This window comes from Apostichopus japonicus, chromosome 6 (assembly GCF_037975245.1).
Source record: "Apostichopus japonicus isolate 1M-3 chromosome 6, ASM3797524v1, whole genome shotgun sequence".
Lineage (NCBI taxonomy): Eukaryota > Metazoa > Echinodermata > Holothuroidea > Aspidochirotida > Stichopodidae > Apostichopus > Apostichopus japonicus.
Window position 1 is genome coordinate 10736602 of NC_092566.1, and position 20871 is coordinate 10757472.

Genomic DNA, 20871 nt, shown 5'->3' on the forward strand with positions numbered 1-20871 from the left:
GGACACAATAGTATTAAGTTTTTGAGATTTAAGTTAAATGAAAAAAAAAAAAAATTGTGAATCGCAGTAAGGCAGACTTATATAATCATCATTGCTGGTACGCTCTGTTAATTAATAAACTGTCTCCACCATGTCAACTTCTTCACATAGAAAACTTGAAATGGAAGTGGAAAAACCCAAAAACTTAAGTACTAATTCACCTGCAGAAGCACCATCAATCAGTGACCTTCAAAAGGGATTAAAATGAAAAAAACAGGACATTCTCTGCATATTTCTCAGTGCCAGCATACAGAGAATAATAGAGCGAATCAGCTCTATTCATGCTACTAAAAGAAATGTACTTCCCTGATTTCCTAGAGCTATCAACCTCTTAGCGTCTCTATTTTATATACAGAGAATAATAGAGCGAATCAGCTCTATTCATGCTACTAAAAATATTGTACTTCCCTGATTTACTAGAGCTGTCAACCTCTTACAGCGCCTCCATTTTACATACAGAGAATAATAGAGCGAATCAGCTCTATTCATGCTACTAAATATACTGTACTTCCCTGATTTACTAGAGATGTCAACCTCTTACAGCGTCTCCATTTTACATAGAGAGAATAATAGAGCGAATCAGCTCTATTCATGCTACTAAATATACTGTACTTCCCTGATTTACTAGAGATGTCAACCTCTTACAGCGTCTCCATTTTACATAGAGAGAATTATAGAGCGAATCAGCTCTATTCATGCTACTAAATATACTGTACTTCCCTGATTTACTAGAGATGTCAACCTCTTACGGCGTCTCCATTTTACATAGAGAGAATAATAGAGCGAATCAGCTCTATTCATGCTACTAAATATACTGTACTTCCCTGATTTCCTAGAGATGTCAACCTCTTACGGCGTCTCCATTTTACATAGAGAGAATAATAGAGCGAATCAGCTCTATTCATGCTACTAAATATACTGTACTTCCCTGATTTCCTAGAGATGTCAACCTCTTACGGCGTCTCCATTTTACATAGAGAGAATAATAGAGCGAATCAGCTCTATTCATGCTACTAAATATACTGTACTTCCCTGATTTCCTAGAGATGTCAACCTCTTACGGCGTCTCCATTTTACATAGAGAGAATAATAGAGCGAATCAGCTCTATTCATGCTACTAAATATACTGTACTTCCCTGATTTCCTAGAGATGTCAACCTCCTACGGCGTCTCCATTTTACATAGAGAGAATAATAGAGCGAATCAGCTCTATTCATGCTACTAAATATACTGTACTTCCCTGATTTCCTAGAGATGTCAACCTCTTACAGCGTCTCCATTTTACATAGAGAGAATAATAGAGCGAATCAGCTCTATTCATGCTACTAAAAATACTGTCCTTCTCTGATTTACTAGAGATGTCAACCTCTTACAGCGTCTCCATTTTACATAGAGAGAATAATAGAGCAAACCAGCTCTATTTATGCTACTAAAGATACTACATACTTCCCTGATTTCCTAGAGATGTCAACCTCTTACAGCGTCTCTATTTTACATAGAGAGAATAATAGAGCGAATCAGCTCTATTCATGCTACTAAATATACTGTACTTCCCTGATTTCCTAGAGATGTCAACCTCTTACGGCATCTCCATTTTACATAGAGAGAATAATAGAGCGAATCAGCTCTATTCATGCTACTAAATATACTGTACTTCCCTGATTTCCTAGAGATGTCAACCTCTTACGGCGTCTCCATTTTACGACATAATTAATTGATTTCTGTCTACCCTGGATATATATCCAAGGTTGAATGAGCTGCAACACCAGCGATAAAATGGTCATTACCTATATACACAAAATCAATTTACCAACAAATCTTTTCTGCAGTTTGAAATAGTAATTTCATTAGAGTTCAAACAAATAGGTGACTGGTCATGGAGTTGACCAAAATGGTTAAAAGGCGACCATTTCAGTTCTGTACAGATCTCCACATGTAATTAAAGTGCATGACTCAATTGAGATCTAAAAGTGTTGTAATATAACGGTAAAACAAGACCGATATGGAAACATTTAACAGAGACACAGGAATCCATTGATTTTACTTAGGATGGATATTTACCAGCAACAAGCTTACCTGTCTCCTCACCACCAGGAAACTACAAACCAAGCCTGAATAACCGACCAAACAGAAAACGCCAGATACGAATAATAGTGCGGTTGCGTATTATGGTAAGTCTGGGACAAAACCAGATTGATAAATTATCCAAAAGCAGTCCTAATGATGACAACCAGATATAATGATTCCCACAGATAACAAAGTCTGTACGCATAAATAAAGCACAGATAGGCAGGTAAGAATATGGTAAGAATATGATGGAGGGGGTCACTGACCAGTAAGCCCCGACCAGATGCTATTGACTGCAAGTCAGCAGCGTTGAAACAGTTCAAGCTCACCCTAGACACGTACGATAGAACGAGAGGTTGGGAGGAGACAGCATTAGCAAGAAAGCAATTTAGTGAATACCGGAAACAGGTCAGAATAGGGTGACGACAAATTATCTAAACTGTTCTCGATAACCAGAAGTTAATTAGAACTCAAAACAGTGTATGCGTGCATTTGTTGTGAGTATGGAAAGGTATACAGTCTTATCTGAGTGGACTGAAATAAAAAGCAATTTCTCCTTATATTATCCCTTTTGTTCTTGTGGGAAGGTCTTGTTGTATTTTCTTTTTTCTTTTTTTTCATGATTGTAGCATGAAAGTATATAAACTTGTGTTTAACCAAGCTACAGTGCTAGGTATACTTCCTATCACTAAATCATTTTAATGACAGACAAAACCAAATAACTCAACTTCCTACTCTACCTCAACAAATTTTGAACTTCCCGTCAAAACAGACAACAGAAACCACTTCCTTTTTATTCAAAATCAGTTCTTGTCTGGAGTTGAAACAATACATGGTTTCTCACACATGTATACATGTAATACTTCATCATATTGCCAATTGAAACAGTGCACTACATTTTTACAGGAAGATCATTAAAACTAGTAGTTTGTTAAAGCTGCACTGCATGAATTGCATATTATGCATAATTAGTTTCAGTCAATAATGTTTTTGTCAGTCACTCAAACTTAAATTATCCAATGTTGTCTCTCTTACACAACCAGTTTGGTTTTTAACTTTGTATTCATACTGAACAAAAGATCCCTTCTAAATTGGACACCTTACTCAATTGGCTCAGAAATCTCTTGTACAGTATGTGTGGCTCCCACCAGTGGCATGCCTCATATTAATAGTAAAAATTAATAGCTCAAGCATTCCAGACAATTTTGCATCCTGCAAATTTCTAGTATTTAACATTACATTTTTTTTTCATGTATCTGCAAACCTTGGAACTAATTTTACTTACTTTTCATTAAACCTAGTCTGATTTATGTGTATGAAGGTATAATAGATCTGTTATCAGGTACTTTATTGCCTTGCTGACATAGGGTTTTCCACACCATTTTTGCTTGGTGTCCCCAATTTTCACCTTTATCACCTTGGCAACCCTCCAGCAGCAGATATTATGATTTAGAGGAGGTAGAGGGTCCTAATTATTATTTATTTATTTTTATTTTTTTATTTTTTTTTTCCAGGTTCTATAAAGTAATTTATGTACAATATTTTTTCCACTTTTGATACACAAATACTGCCATTCCTAAAATTATTTTGCAACCCTTAAAACCATTTGGCAACCCTAAAATGGGATTGTTTTCCCCCACTTTGAATACCAGAGCTTTACTATGACCGTACAAAACTGCCTGTCTCAGTAGATTGGTACTGAATGACATTTTCAAGGCAAAAATGCAGCTGTATGCAGCTTGTTAACAAGCCTTAATAACATATACTATATATACAGTAACTAGTAATTCAATAGTGTACCGAACAGATGTTTGAAGCAGAAGTTTAAACTTCGCCACTACTCAGAACAGGAAAGTAAATCCTATATTTCCTCTTTTCTCATAACTTTGATCATGGGTTATGTATGGGATTATGGTATCAATCAGGTTATGGCCAAATGAGTTTCTGAGTAATAGTAAGCTAGGGGGAAAAAACCTTACAAAATATTTCTACTGTAAGCTAGTATTAGAATTAAACACTTGAAGATGAACTGAACGTTATACCAGTTAAAGTATCTAATTTTCATGGGCACAATGAGAGCTTCTTTAAGAGAGTGCAGAATAGTAACAATTACACCCTCTCTCCCAATATCTTCTCCCTCTCAATATCCCCCTCGAATCCCATGTCCATCCTTCCCACATCCCTCCTCAAGTATCCCAAATTCCCAGCATCCTTAATATTGGAAAGTTAAGTCATTTATATCTGTTTATTTAATTAATTGCAGAATCCTTTACTTTTTCTCTTTTTGTGATACATTCAGGGCTCTTGTGGTTGTAACTTTAGGCATAGATGTTAACCATTCCATTCTTCTTTGCCTATGTAATTTCATCCCCACCCTCAATCCTCCTTCCCTCTCCATCAAGTTCCAAAATTATTGTCTCATTACTAAATAAATTACTTGACAATTTAGATAAATGAGATACAATGCTTTAATTTGATTTGATTTCAGACAGTGACCTCTTTTTCAGTAACAATTTGTCACTTTTTGTATCATTAAACCACAGACCTTCAGTTTTTGAGTTATGTTTTATGTCCAGACCTGTATGCCACCACAGCAGGATATATACAGCACTGTATGTGTAGATATGGTGTGAATATGTTTTGTAGCTGTTTGCATACACTGCACTCAAGTTGTTAACATATATATTAAACCACTGTACCTGTGCAAATATATCTATCTGCCTATCAGGGCTAATATTAGGATTTTTACCGGGAAAAATTTCCACAATGTTTGTATGCACAGGTTAAATGTCAACAAAAGGGTATCTTTACAGAAGAAGAGTACTGTAGTTTGAGCAACATACTTTACTGCTAATCATACTGTATTTGGATTAAACAGATTTGATGCCAGCATCTAGGTCAGTCAATAAACCATTGTTGGCCAAATTTACATTGATGCAAATCAGATACTGTAACGTTATGTAGATAGGCCTACTATATGTACCAGTTGTACAGTCTTTCATTTTGAAAATGAAAGCACCTTGGAATTATTAAACTAGTATGTACTGTATGCTATTCTGGGTGACCAGTAAAAATTTGGAATAAACTCATCAGAAATTATGATAGATTTTCCCTAACTTAATTGGGGGAGGGGATGTAATTATTAGCTTGAACTGCTATACAGAATTAGTAACTTTATGGTTGACATACACATATTTACATGTGTATATTAGAGCATGGCAAAATCACTTGTCAGGGCTGCCAGTTGCCTTTCTCAAAGACAACATACATACTACATGTACAGTCCACAAAGGTACATCTGAGGAGAGGAAATTTATGAAGCACAATCAAACATTCCATTGTTTCTAAGCTTTACGAGTGACAAACAGTCCATATATTTAGCCAACTTTCAAATGCAACAATGTCACTATAGCTGTCACCCCGACCTGTTACAGTTGGCTGTGATCATTGTCAGCTCTATATCAACGGTACATGCACCTTAGTTACAAGTTATGTTAGGTATACTGTACTTTTACATGTTTGTGATTACAAACGATCAAGTCTGTTGATGGATCAACCATTTAAATCTTTACAGCTGGCAAATTTTTAAGGGTTTAAATCATTGACAAAACAAAATTTGTTGGAAGGGTTAGACATCAAAACAGTGACATACTGTATGTATAGCAGTCATGTATAACAGTCACAAAACAGTCTTGATCAGCGTTAAAGACGTTTTATTTCTAACAAACGGTAGGTTAAGCATATTCAATTGTATTTTGTATATGTTTTGTTAAGCGCATTGAACCCTGGGATTTTGCGCTGTAGAAGCACGGGTGTAATGATAGTAATGTAATAACATAGGTTTATCCTGAGTGGAATTGAAGTACATAAACTTTGTGTTATTTTAGCAGACATATGGTAGACCACCTCTAGAACTGCATTTAGAGTAGATTTTCAATTTCGATTCACTCTATTTAGAGTATTTCAATCAACCTTTCAATTCAGAAAGAAAGAGATGAAATTAGTTACTGTACATATTAGAATTAGGGAAAATAAGTTATCAATTCACAAAGAAAGTAGAATGCACAGTACATAGTGAAGCAACGCAAAACGATTTGGAGGTGACTTTTGAGGAAGCATGTGTAAAATAAAAACCCCAAAACTTACTGGTTTGGGGGATTACGAGCGACCATACTTACCTGTCTCCCACTCCACTATTGCACTTTCCTATCTTCCTAACTACACATTTGGGAACGTTTTAGCACTGCGCCCTGGAAGTTTTTATTTTACCTCATAGTTTACGCTGTTCCTGCCTGGTACCATCTTTTACTTGTAAAGGATCAGAAAAGAAATGGATCATCCTTGCGTTTACTGTGCCAAAATTCTAGATGTTAACACCCTTATCAACCAAGTAAATAATGCTGCCATGAGAGATTTTAAAAGGATTTGTCATAAAATTCATAGAGACGAGAAACACCCACTCCATAACGAGCTGAAGTCACTTCTTCACAGACTAATTATAATTTGAGAGATAGGACAATCACGCAAAAATTTCGAACTCTACGTTTTAAAAATTCTTTCGTTTATAGGGATGCCATATTTATTCAGGGTGTTGTTCCACAAAACCTACTTTAATTCATTTATTCACTTTTGATTTATTATTTGTACATACAGCTATTACATGTATGCTATTTTAAGCTTTATAACTCTTAACTGTTTTCATATCCTATTTATAAATATGTACTTTCATGTATTTACACTCGATTTTTAATAACCTTAAACTCAAGAGAGTGCTAATGTTGTGTGGAGACAAGTAAGCAAGGCAATGTATCTTGGACAGTACATCATAGGAGATTGCAAGGAATTTAATGAAAACTAGCGATGGTACACACTTTGTACTATTTGCAGTATTGTAATAGAGAATGAACAGGTTTCACAATCACATTTAAGATTATTCCAAATTTATCTCAACATTCAGCTTTTAATGCTTCATATAATAAAACCAATTACATACCATGTGTCTGTAAGCATAAAAAATTCTACTCCTATCCAAAATACTATAGAAAATGAATTTATTTCACCAAAATCACACAAATTACACATCTGGTACAGTATCATCAGGGAGGTCTAAATTTATACCAAAGAGGGGCGGGGGGGGGGACAAAAGGTTGTTTATACATTAGCAATCATCACACTGCAGTCAACCTGGAAATTACAGGGTCAAAAACCACATTAATGTATATTGCTTCTAAGATCACACAGGCCTTACAATTCAGTCTATAGTTACTTGGCTAAATGCCAGAGGATTTCATGGTTTGCTGGCAGAAGAAAATTGAGTTGAAAAAGTCCTTGTTTTTCTTTATAATTTGATTTTTCCACAGATCAAAAAATAAATTATTTCAACCAAAAAAAACTGAACATTCCTTCTAACAAAATTCTACCTATAAATATAGCTATGACAGGTAAACAAATATTCCAAAAGTGTGTCAAATTTACATCGATGAATCAACAGTAAAATTGGATTTACTGTACACATAGAAAAGTAGATATTTTGAAGAACATCTCCTACAATACTGACAACACAGACCACATACTGTGATACTACAGTTGACCAGAGTATATCCAGGGAGGGTTTCAGTCAGTCAAACCAAATCGTTTACATTCAATCAACCGAATCTTGAGTTTAGGGATTAGGTTTTTGAGATGGGGTTTTTCAACTAAACCGTGTGTCTTTTTCTCTTTTATTGGGAAGTAAGTGTTTCATTGTCTGCAAAGTGCTGGAATATATCCCGTTTAGGATGAATGATTCACTTTTGTATGTGCAGGCAGGCAGGTGTGTGGAACAATGTATTGCCTCTCCACTTAGCAGAGTCACTCTCAATATTGTGCAAGTACAGAAGTTTACAAACAAAACTTCCTGTATGAACAGTGGTACAGTGGAAAATAAGGTTCAGCTTCAACATTGAACACACACCTTACAAATTGCCCGTATTTAGTAAAGAATTTTTTTGTCTCCATCTCATCCTCTTTTGTACTATCAATGTCAAATTTAAGTCTGTCCGTCCGTCTCTCTTTATAATGTGTCCTTTCGTTTCAGTTAGCCTCTGCAGAAGATCCTGGTTGGTTTGAAATATGTCACACCCCTCTAACTTGTATTTTACCTACACAAGCATTCTTCAGTACTTAACAGTTAAATAGCAATTAACATTTTTTTTTCTCTCCCTCTCTCTGACTTAATTGCTCTTTTTTTTTAGGAAGCCAACTTTGAAGGTTATGTCATATCAGACTATTTCATCTGACCTCAAACTGTCTGAACATTGTATTTCTTCATAAAGTCAGGGCTCTGTACAGAGAATATAACACTTCATGTGATCCATTTTCTTGTATACTCTTGCTCTCCAGTAATTTATGAGAAGAGAAGACACCAAAACAGACCTTTCATGTGAACACAAACTACATCAGGTGTGTGTAAGGAATAGACTATAAAGAGACATATTGCACAAGATTAGGGATTAAAGTTAAGTGTGTGATAATGTACAGGTTGGCTTCACTCTCAGTCAGATGTCGAAGTACTGTATCCTTACTGTCAAATTATGAAAAGCCAGATATTTATGGTTGAATAGAGTGAAATGTGAGTTTTTGCTATGATTTCAAGAACACATGTTGAACAAACATGTATACATGCAACTTTCATATTAAAGTTATAGGATTCATCAAAAATGTATCTAGTTCCAATTGAGGTTGAGGTCAAAATTCAAGTGGTTTAGGGAAAAATGTTGTTTCATTCGGTGTGGAGGACGGATGTTAATAACAATGTTATGCAGTCCATATTTAAAAGCAATTAATTATTAACCTTCGGTGTTTGTGACGATAAGCTATTTCTTGTTTATATGTCCTTTTATATGTACAACTGTATACAATTCTTAATTTTGATTATTTTTCAAATTCAATATATATCTCAAGTTTGTATACTAATCAATACTAATGTCACGTCACAATGAAGCACATAGATGATAGAGCACAGTATCACTTCGAATGCTAATTTTTGTGTTTATTACTTCATGTTGAAATAAGTAAAATAAAATAAAAAGTTGAACAATTTTGGATCACTTTTGACAAAGTTCCTTTTGGTAAATAGAATCTGTAGTACTCTACTCTTTTCAGTATTTTCTCTCCGTTTGAAAATGACCAATTAATTACCAATGGCCAGTACTGTAGTTACCCTCCACAGTTAAAATACATATAAGGACTTCAGCCAAGGTGTTGGAGGTGGCCACATACAGTATACAAGTATCGTCAAAAGGTGTTGATAACCATTTGCGTTAGGCCTATATTTTTCTTTTCTTTCCCATTGTTTTTTTTTTTTTGATGTAAAACTAATAGTGTAACTTTGAACAGACTATTGTCTACATGGTAGATGTACCATGAAAAGTGACTCTAAATTTTGGCAGTGTAAGATACATTTTGATGTAATATGATCTGTAACAGAAATGTGTGTAAACACACACCGAGTATCTATACTATAAATATGAACAGATCTGCACTGTAGTGTACTTTATTGAACTCTACTGAACTGTACTGTACTTTACTGTACTGACCTTAACTGTACGTACTGTACAGTACTGTACTGTAAATGTAATGTACAGTACAGTATATTTAATACAATACAGTACAGTACTGTACTGTACCATACTATACTTTATTGTACTTTACTGTACTATACATATCAGTACTGAACTGTATAGTACTGTACTGTATTAAATGTACTGTACATTACATTACATTTACAGTACTGTACAGTACAGTACAGTACAGTACTATATAGTACTGTACTGTATTAAATTTACTGTACATACAGTAATGGATAGTACAGTACTATACTGTACCATACTATACTTTATTGTACTTTACTGTACTATACATATCAGTACTGTACTGTACTGAATAGTACTGTACTGTATTAAATGTACTGTACTGTACATTACATTACATTTACAGTACTGTACAGTACAGTACTATGTAGTACTGTACTGTATTAAATTTACTGTACATACAGTAATGGATAGTACAGTACTGTACTGTACTGTACCATACTATACTTTATTGTACTTTACTGTACTGTATAGTACTGTACTGAAGTAGTACTGTACAGTACAGTACTGTACTGTACTGTATAGTACTGTACTGTATTAAATATGTACTGTACTGTAGTCAGACTAATTAGCAGCACTTGGTCAGTGTCTGAACCAGCACCCTATCAGAGATTGAGTGCATTTCCAAACAGCACTTGTTGATTGCCACAACCAGTATTTCTGTAAGTGCTTAAAGGTCATCAGTATTAGTCCCAAATGTTAGCATGCTAACAACTTTGAAAAGCAATTTCCTGGTGGTGCTATATTTTCAAATTATTTCTAGACATTCAGGAGTGATAAATTAGACAATTAAATATATCACAGTGAGGAAAAAAACTGAGATGGATGGTAATAAAAAATATTTGTTGAAGTTGGCACGAGAGTGACCATTTTTGTTTTCTTATTCTTATTTCTAGCATGGATACTGTATTTGGAGCCAATAAGACTTTAGGGTCCACAACAACTAGGACTTTTCTAGGCATTTCGATATGGCGAATCTGCACTTAACATGACAGTTGAGCTGAACAAATTAATGAATAGATCAAATTTGACATCAACTGAATGGTCACTACAGTATGTACAGTATTATTGCACAGAATGTAGTACATATGTCGTAAAGTCCTTACATATTAGTTTCTCCGAATAAAAACCAGAACTCGTGCAAACAACAGCATCTCATACATCCTTAAACATTCTTACACTTCACATTCCAAACAATAGATCTGTGTTGTATACTGTGTGTGTGTAGCACATGTACAATAATTGTATGCTGTTCAGTATTTTCAACAGCCTTGTTTACTAATTTTATTCTTTTTGCATTGCACAGTATACCAAGCAATTCATTAACAGTTTGTCTTGTTATCAATACAAGCTGCTTAATGCACATAACATTGAGCAAGTATACATACAATAGGTATGGTTAATGATCTATTCAAACCTTATATCTAAGCCTATATCATAAAGCAATGCCTGGAAATTCAGGCTATTTACTGGCTTAATTTGCCAGGACTTACAGACTAATAACTTTAATAGACGCAGGCACAAATTTGCATTTCTATGCTATATTTACCAAACATCAATAAAAGTAGCTAACATTTGAAAGCGGAACATGATTTTAGCAAACATAAAAAAAGACTTGGTTTTTTTTATTTATCCCTTGAAATTTTTAGATATTGTCTAAAATTGTGAAATTCTAAGCCTGAAATATGATACTTCATAAAGCTCCAAATCTAACTGTAAAAAACGGAAACATTTACTCTCATGAATGTCAAAGCATACTGGCAGCACATAGACCTACCTTACCTAAATATAAGAAAATTGTATGCACCACTTTCAGAAGGGTCAGGCTTTCTGTCTTTCATAGATACACACATATAATACTGTAGTAGCCAAAAAAAAATTTACACGATTATATCTTTCAAAATTACTAAAATAGTGTTTAATCTTAAACAAATACACTTCAATATGTCAGTTTTAGAATCCTGAGATTTGAGAAGGGTGGTCTCAGAAAAAAAGGAGAAATGCTCACAGAGACTTGTGACTATAAAGGGGATGCAATGCTAGAATAGATATAGGCTTGGGTAGATAAGTGTACATAGGTTTCAGGAGACAGGTAAGTGAGGAGTGAAGTAAATATGATCAATTTTAATGGGCCATAGTACTGTAGACCTGTGTATGATGGAGTGTGCTAATTGAGTCTTGAGACAAGAGACAATAATTACGATTAAGCTTCACAATGTCTCCAGAGAAAACTTTTCGTGGAGCTCTGACGACTTTGAAATTTCTCGCTTGTCCATCACTGCCATACTGTATTTTTTAGCCGCAATATTTTTTCATCCTTCAGACCAATTTTCTAAATTCCTTTTTAAATTTTAAATTTTATTGTACAATGAAGTCGCTCAGGGTTCACTTTCCATAAACACTTGATCTGTGGTTCGATCTTGTTCTGGATTTAATGTTTAGGTTTTAGTCTCCAAACTATGTATGCTACTAAAACACATTAAAACAATACACACATGTATCTTTGCACCAATGTAAAATAGACCTTTTTTTTGTGTGTGAATGTAAACAAACTTTGTTTGCTTATATCATACCATTATCAGATATGGTAAAATATAAGGCAGTGATTAACATGATAGATCAACATAATCTTAATATTAATATTGTAGTACTTACTGCTGTTACTTTCTGAATACATTATCCTAGGTTCATATTTTATGCTAGCAATGTATAGAACTCTCAAAGGTTGTTGAGTTGCAAACTAATATATTAAATGTTTTTGACCGGAATAAGTTAGCTTTTATTATAGTTAGATTTTTGGCAGCAGTTTCACCAACGGGTGGCACAGTTAAGATGCACTAACAGATTTACCAATTCCCTTTATTACAGGAATACTGAGAGCCATAAGTTCCTTTAAAATCAAATTACGATGGTATCGGTTGCCACAACTTCCACGGACACACAGACCTATCTATGGACGTACTGTAAAGTAAATTTGTAGACAACAGAGTGACAGACCCTCATTAAATTCTTTATCAAGAGAGATGTGTAGGCTAGGTAGATGGTGCAAAAGTGCACAATTTGTTTTGCCTGAAGAGGGTTATAATGTTCAATGGTGGAAGGGAGAGTGCACAAGCTCCCTGGAGACAGGTAAAGTGAGGAACAAATTAAATTTTAGCTTTAATGCATTTGAAATAAATCGTCCTTATTAAAGTTAACCAAGGCTGCAGTGGTACTGAAGTAATTCCAAGCTGTATCAATATACTCCTGTACTGTACATGTATACACATGTACCCATCACTTACCTCGTATGCGTTTGCAATATTCACCGTCTCTCCAGTCTCTGCGACGTATCCCACAATGCCCTTGCCCCACGAGATCCGCACCTCCTTCTTCGTCTCCTCCACCTTCGATTCGCACGTGACGTCGAACAGTTTGGCAATCAAGCAGCACTGGGAAGTCCCCTTGCCTTGGATCAAGAACAACGATCCCCTGTCGGCTTTTGTAAGTATCAGCACGTTTTGTAGAATTTTGTGACACAGGCTGTTCAGATCTAAGTCATTGTTAATATCCTTCACGAGTTCCATGAGGACCTGGCGGTCGTCCAACTGTTTCAGCTCTGTTATTGTCTTGCGGGATCGTGTTGGGGACGCTTTACCCTGGTTCATGATGTGTCCAGTGTTCAAGAAGCTCGGAGAGCCGTCTACCGTTTGGACCATGCGGCCCAGGGAGCCGCCAGAGCCGTGCACCTCAAACTCCGATGCGGAGACCTTGCGAACGGGAGTATTGCTACCGGAAGAGCTACTTGGTGAATGGGGGGACTCGGCCACGGGTGGCTTTGAGCTCTGAGACATGGCGCGGGAAATGTACCAGCCATCTATCATGCTACGGGTGGCCTTACGGGCAAAGTAGTCGTGAGCGAACTCGGGATGGGAATCCAACCAGGACTCCATCCTCTCAAATTCGGCTTTGCGTTTAGGGTCGTGTATTTCCTTACTCTTGGTCTGCTCTTTGCCGTTGTCTGGCTCTTTATCTCTGCCTTCGGCTCCCCCTGGATATGGACTCATCCTATCCTGTAAGGACATACTCCCCTCGCAAGGTTTAACTAGCGAAATGAAAAAACAAAAGAAAACAAACATTCAATAAGCCCAACCAAAATAATATATAAAGAGATTTGATTTAATACCCTACCTTTCAAAAACATTTACAACACCTGACGGAAACGAGCAAAATTTATATTGCGCCAAGATTTATTAGTAGCAATCAATTTCAATACCTCCCCCCCCCCCCCCCTTCTACCTTCTCTCTTCCATCTTCTTTGAATTATTTAAAAGAAAAAAATCATATCCAGGAAGAGTACTGTAGTGCAAGGAAAGCACGGTAACACAACAAGCAGACTAACGTCACTCTACTCAACTCTTTGGCTTGGTTGATTCCGCCTGCATGGGGTCGATGAATTACGAGGACATCCAAAGTCGAAAATATTTTTAAAAAATAATATAAAAAAAAAAAAGAAACTGCGACGAGATGGAGTTAAAAGACCCAAAAAAAAAAAAGGAAAAAAAATTGAATACAAAAATAAAATACTTTGGACAAAAGCTGTTGATCCTTTTAAGTTTATAGAGGACAGCACTTAATATTCCATATCACAGTGTATAATTTTCCTCCGCTCGGATATCAATAAAAACTTTCAAAACGCTCGAACCGTCCGACGAATCTTCCATCCATTTCCACACGGAGGGAAAGGGGAATAATAAAAAGGAAAGAGAAGAACATGTAAAATTCCCCTATGGCACTGAGAAAATTGATCTAAACTTCCAGGCTTCGTTTGTTCAGCCTGCATTACAAATGAAGAAACCCAGAAGCCGTGCGAGCTTATATGAAGATTTCTCTGCCCTGCGACATTGACGACGACGACGTCGTGAGATGTCCTAACTGGTTGAGTCAAATGTAAATTGCTTTAGCAGAAGGAGAGAAGCATCGGCAGCAAAGGTTGCTGCAGATAGCTCTACCGTAGCGCACAAGACAGCTGCCATGGTTGTCGTCGTCGCCGAGTTATTCACTTATTAATAACGTTCACGCATCTAAAAGCTCACTGAGGGTTTAGAACATTTACCTGCTGTGCTGTCCATCCCTGGGAACACTGCACCTTTTTTAAATTAGGCAAATAGAAAAATCTCATGGCTTTCAGAAACGGGCTTATTTTTATATTTCCCGGAGCCGAGAGATGGCTGATGGTCTGGCCTGTGTTTTCTGAATCTGTTTAATTCCGTCTCGTCGAAGCTAATGCAATCTGAATTCAAATTCACCACTTGCTGGGATATAATATTATGTGCGTACGGAAGACGGCGCTTTGGATTTTTTCAACAAGTACATGTACGAGTCGAAGCAGCGGTTGATGGGCAATTATTGCACAAACCTACTGAGAATTACTCAAACGTTGAGACTGACTATGCAATGGCACAAACTGGAAAAGAATCCATTTCATTGACTGACTGAAGGTTTTATTGCAAGTTATTACTGATTGAAGTGGGTTATCAACATTTGTATGTCACCCAGCCACTTGCCTATGTAGACCTGTATATTTAATCGCATCTACAAAATGGAAAATTTAGCCAAACTTCAAACCTCTTTTGCTTTCCCTTTTATCACTTGAAAAAAATGAAATTGCACTTTGGTGGGGTTTTTTGTCATCAAAAAACAGATCTATAAATTTATTAAACTCAAACCACAAATACGAGAATAACAGCCAGCAACACAGTACAGTTCAAAATCAAAAACCTTGACACTATTTATATTATCGAGTAAAAAACTGCCCCAAATTATCAGAATTGCTGGTAATGTAAAATTAAAAGACCAAATTATTTGAGACTGTTGGCAAACAAGACGATGTGAAATGTACGACAAGAGCAACAGCAAATGCAGTCTAGTATTTTCTAATTTGTGGTTAAGTGATTACTTTTTAATTTTTTTGGATGAGGGGGGGGGATCATTTTTGTAGTACACATTTTATATTTGATGCACTATAATGAACATACAATTTATACATTAACACACATTATAAAGTAAAAAGAACATTTCCAGCTGAACAAAGAATTTACATTGGCAACTGGACTAGGAATGATTAGCACTGCAACTTGGGGCGGGGGGGGGGAAGGGGGAGGGAGAGATGGAAGGGAGTATTCCTAAAAGTACCATGCCTGCCACTTTCACAGCATTACAGATAATGTATCAGAGTGGAAATAATTGGACATCAAAGAGAATAGGCATTCCACTACCCCTCTCCCCCCCCACCCCCACCCCAGAAACCCAATCCATCTAGGAACTGGCATAATATACAGTAGGTATTTCAATGAACACAGCTATCCCCTCAGTTAAGAAATGCAAAAATTGCATACACAAAAGTATAGCACTTATTCAATTCCTACAGATTCTGCTTTATGTAAAGAAAGTGACAATCTTAACAAAGCAGTGGAATGTTCCTTTCTTTTGCATTTGTTTACAATTTACATGTTAACAAGGACAGTGTTGGATTTAACTCCAACAGGCAGATGAGGTTAGGTCAAGGGACCTCTGTGAACCCTTCAGGTAAGGATGTACTATACCAGGTATGTTTGGATTGGTGATAATGGGGATGGGTTGGGGGGCACAGTGCTTGGTACCTTAGGGGTCCCAGATGGATGTAAATCTGGCACATAGTAAGGATATATTTACACAGCTACTTAAATATAACTGGCAATGTGCCATCTCCTATAAAAGAGAGTACTTTATATGTGTAGACCAAATATCTGGGTTTTTTTTTTATAGTTTTGTTTATAAACAGATGTCTGTATATTCCAATAACTTACATTCCTGAGAAAACAGTGAACAATTATTCTAATAAACGGGCCTTGAACTCTTTCATCTATCAACATATTGCAGCTTTGGTAGGCTGTAAGAGTCATCAGCATTGCCTCCAAAATATACTAGAATGTTAATTAATGGTCACTCATGTAAGTAAGTCACATTCCAACTTCAACAAGAACTTTACTGACAAATATCTGCCTCAAAATAATTGTCCTTGTATGAGGCATGCATCTAATAAATTGTCAACTTTAACATCCTCAATTTCTAAGAAAGATTTAAAAACTTGGAAACCTCCTACAGTAGAAGATACTTTTGACCGCTAGAGTGCTAACAAATTTGATCTTAAAATGCAAGAAGTGGGTGAGAGTGGGTGAGAGTGGGTGCAGTACAAAATCAGTTACCAAATGGGTAGAGTAGGTAGATGGGAAAGTGTAACGGTTGAGAGGAGACCGGTGAGAGAGGATTAGAGGAATTAAAACAATAGAGAAATCAACAGTTCACAGCACTGCAGAGTATATGTACAGGGTTTTCCCTGGGATTTCTCATGTGGTAGCTGGTTGGTGACACTGGAGGGCGTAAGCATTCCTTGGGGGCGGGGGGTTCTGGGGGCATGGTCGCTCTGGAAAATTTTGTTAAACATCCTAATGTTAATCCTCCTAACAATAAATTAGATAAAAATGCATAATTTAGGCAGAAGAACTTTTATTTGTTTCTATATAATTTAGTGTTCAAAGTCAAGTTTTCAATGTCAGATGATTACATGGGTTCTAAGTTGGATTGCAATCATTGCATTTAATTAATTCTCTGAAACAGTGAGGCGGTGATGTTAATAACATTTTTGCGCAGCGGTCGCCAAAAAACAGAGAGTTGGCCACCTTACAAATGAATACAACATGTCTGGGGAAATTCTGTAATAATATTATATATATCCCATCTCTTGACTGTACATGTATTTGGTAATTACTTGTATTCTGTTTTATGTCTAAATGTTGTAGAAAGAGAAAGGGGGAGAGATCAATGAAGCTCACTGAGTGACCAGTGATTTAACACTATAGTGAGCACACTTTACAATACTTAGCACTACTTAGATTGTACAAGCTTCATTTGTACATGTATGGATGTAAATCTACTTGAGTTTTTCAAGATGATTTTCAGAAAACTCTTGCAAGACTCCATACTTGCTAACATTGACCACTCAGGGGTGTGTGGTCAGTTTGAACAGCAAGCATTGACAGCCAATCTCAAAGCATTTTCCCTCTCTGAGATGTCATTTAATCGTCAAATTTAACAATCCTCTATGTCTGGACCAGAAAAGTAGTTTTGACCAATTTTAGCAACTTTTTAGTGCTATCAAATTTGGTATGATCTGGCAATTTTTGTGTGAACAGGATCTTAACAAAATATTTTATCTTCCAACACAGCTAGTAGTCATGAATAAGCTTTGCGGCAAGGTTACTATTAAACCCAATCACTTAATACTGACCAGTCTTTAGCTTATATTTATAAGATTTTATTTTCTACAGATTTCTTTTTTTTCTGGCAAATCATCTCTTGCCACCACTGATTATTATGACTTGTCAAGCTAGATGCAAAATTAAACTGATACACAAGTATCACAAATCTATGCATGCCTATTGGTGTACACACAGAATGCTAAATGTGTGTTCAAAATTTATAAAATGATAAACACATTTTTTTAATAAACTCCCAAGATTGCTAAAGTAAGCCAAAAGTAAGCAAAACACAAGCCAAGTTAATGACTCTTCTGCATTCGAGTGATCAACAATGACACACACTAAAATGTTAGGAGACATCAAAAGTTAGCTTGTCATCAGATTCAATCATGAAATAATTTAACAAACAGAAACAATAGTATTTCCAGAATTTCTTTTTCTTTCTGCTTAAATTATCTCTTTTTAAATGACCCTCAAGTTTGTCACTCATCTTGCAACTAACAAGGACATAAACGCAACCCGTAGTCTGCATAGGAGCTTATTGAGACATTGATTCAATATTGATGCATGCATATATTGTCTACATGCAGAAATTACTATGCTACACAATTTTTGACATTTAATACAACCTGTACCCAACTTGAACTCAACTTGAACTCAACTTGAACTATAGAGTGGTAGACATAGTACTTTACAAAGGTATGCTGCCAGTTGACTCAGATTTTTTAGCATGCTAAAAAATGCCAAAAGTTTTTCAAAAAGTACATAATTTCTAGCTCTATATGCTCCGAACTTCCACGTGAGTCCCTGCCAGCAATTTTTATTAAAAAGACAATTCAACGTATCTCAGTTTGGGTGACTTCTTTAAGAGGGGCAATAGAAAGGCCTGTTGAAATTTCAGCATGTGTGACCAATAAGGGAATTTTCTAGCGTATTTGGGAGCAATACTGATGACCTTTAAGTTAAATAGTAACACAAATTATGCAAAGTACTATTAGAGACACAAAATAGGAACCAATTCTCCTACCTATTACTTCATAGCCTAGTCCTGGTGACTTCTATTTACATGAGCATTTTATAGTGTATTACATTAATATGATATCCGTATCTTCAATCTTATTCTGGTCAGTAGTACAATTCCTACAGGATACAGCACTTTAACAAGTTAATAGAGTTACTGTACGTTTAACAACATTAGGGATAATTTGCCAGCACATGTTCAGAAAATCAATGCAGCATATCTCTGCTGGGTTCTCCATCAAAAATCATATTTACATGAATGTGTAGCTTACTGACTTAAAACTTATATGCCAAAAATCATCGAGACAAACTTCAATTTAACTTGCCTGAACCCAAGAGTAATTTTCTGTACCTAATTATTATTAATGAAGAGTACAACCTTATTACCAATGTTGCCAATGTTATGAGTGCAAAATCTCAACTATTAATCATATAAATACCACACTGTCAGTCAACCACAATACAATATGTAGGAGGTTCAGTGACATATCAAAGTCAACAATTAACGGTACATAATCAATACTGGATCAATAAAAACAAAATAGTGCTGTGATACCGATACTACACTTCACACAGACATTGTCATTACGTAACAATACATGTATACAGTGCAGACGATAATCGGTCAATTGAGGCCTAAGCAGTCTATTCATGTGTACTATGCATTCTACTGTTGAAAAGCCTAAATTAATCCGCTCATTCTTAGCCATTTAGTGGTCGATAGAAAAAGAGACAACATGGATGTCAAAGCAAGAAGTGAACAATTCTTACGTGATTAAATGGCGTCCACTGAGAAACTATAAACCATCGCTTGTACTCCGTTTATAATGCGAAAGACTGTTGTCGGGCCGATTTCTTCACAGCCGCCGCCATGCGTTGCATGCAGTATTATATATCAATACAACAACATACAATTTAAATCACAGCTGATTGTACGTAAATCGTCGATAGAAAAGCGCCGAAATCAATGTGGGTGGCGCTAGTTAAGTTTTTGTCAACTGAATTATTATTATTATTCAGAATAATGCCAAAACTCTACATAAACTGCTACAAACATCATATCCCATGAGTGTTTATATTTGTACTCTTTACTGTCATTTCTCATGGGATATACAGCAGGGCTTTCTGAATTACGGAGTTAATACTCGTCCAAATTCCAAACAATCAATTTCCATTTGAAAACCCTTTATATCAAGAGACTCCATTGCGGCCCAGAAAATATCACGGTCCATAATAAGTTGTACATTGAAGTATGGTCACACGTTTGGACACCCAAACGGCAGACCCAACATATTGGGCAAGATTATTCAATTCTCCCTTGATCTCTGCTTAAACATTTTTTCTCTCTCTTTCTGGCTCTTGTAGAAAATTTATTGAGAAAGCCTGCTTTTCGTGAAACATGTTATTTCTGCTTTTTTATATTGTAATTTCACTTCTGTCTGGAAAACACCTCAGCAAATAGAAAGAAATTCCCTGGTGCGAATGATATTGGCGAATGGCGTGTTTGTATGAGTTAATAATTGCGTACCAGCGTAGTCTACCCCCCCCCCCCTAGTTGCCAAACAAATTAATAGCGCGTTGCATCTGACTCCTGCTTCATGTGGTAAGGGACTTTGCGTGCATTCCGTGAACAGGTCTAAAAAAGAAGCTTATAAATTAATAGACCAAACTTTGTAAATATCAGGAATATTCATACAATTAATAAAATCCAATTCACTGGGGCATCTACGCCCAATAGAACCCTCCTCCCTATCTCTCTATCCCTCTCTGGGCCGCGTCCAGGGTCCCTATGTAATGTTACCCTCTTAAAGTCTCCAAACAGTTAACGTAGTGTT

At 36.1% G+C, this 20871-nt stretch overlaps 1 protein-coding gene across 12 annotated transcripts in view; it reads right to left on the reverse strand.

Moving 5' to 3' along the window:
• LOC139968957 (dual 3',5'-cyclic-AMP and -GMP phosphodiesterase 11-like) overlaps nt 1–19960 on the reverse strand; it is a 168169-nt gene extending 148209 nt beyond the window's left edge. For 5 of the 12 annotated variants that reach the window (XM_071973601.1, XM_071973594.1, XM_071973595.1 and 2 more), the window contains exons 1-2: nt 14134–14295; nt 13022–13821 (exon numbers count right to left, since the gene is read on the reverse strand). In XM_071973601.1, the coding sequence (XP_071829702.1) occupies nt 13022–13821; nt 14134–14161 (828 nt within the window). In that variant the 5' untranslated portion in view covers nt 14162–14295. The other 7 variants (XM_071973604.1, XM_071973602.1, XM_071973603.1 and 4 more) reach the window with 5 other exon arrangements.
• Nucleotides 19961–20871: the final 911 nt, after the last annotated feature.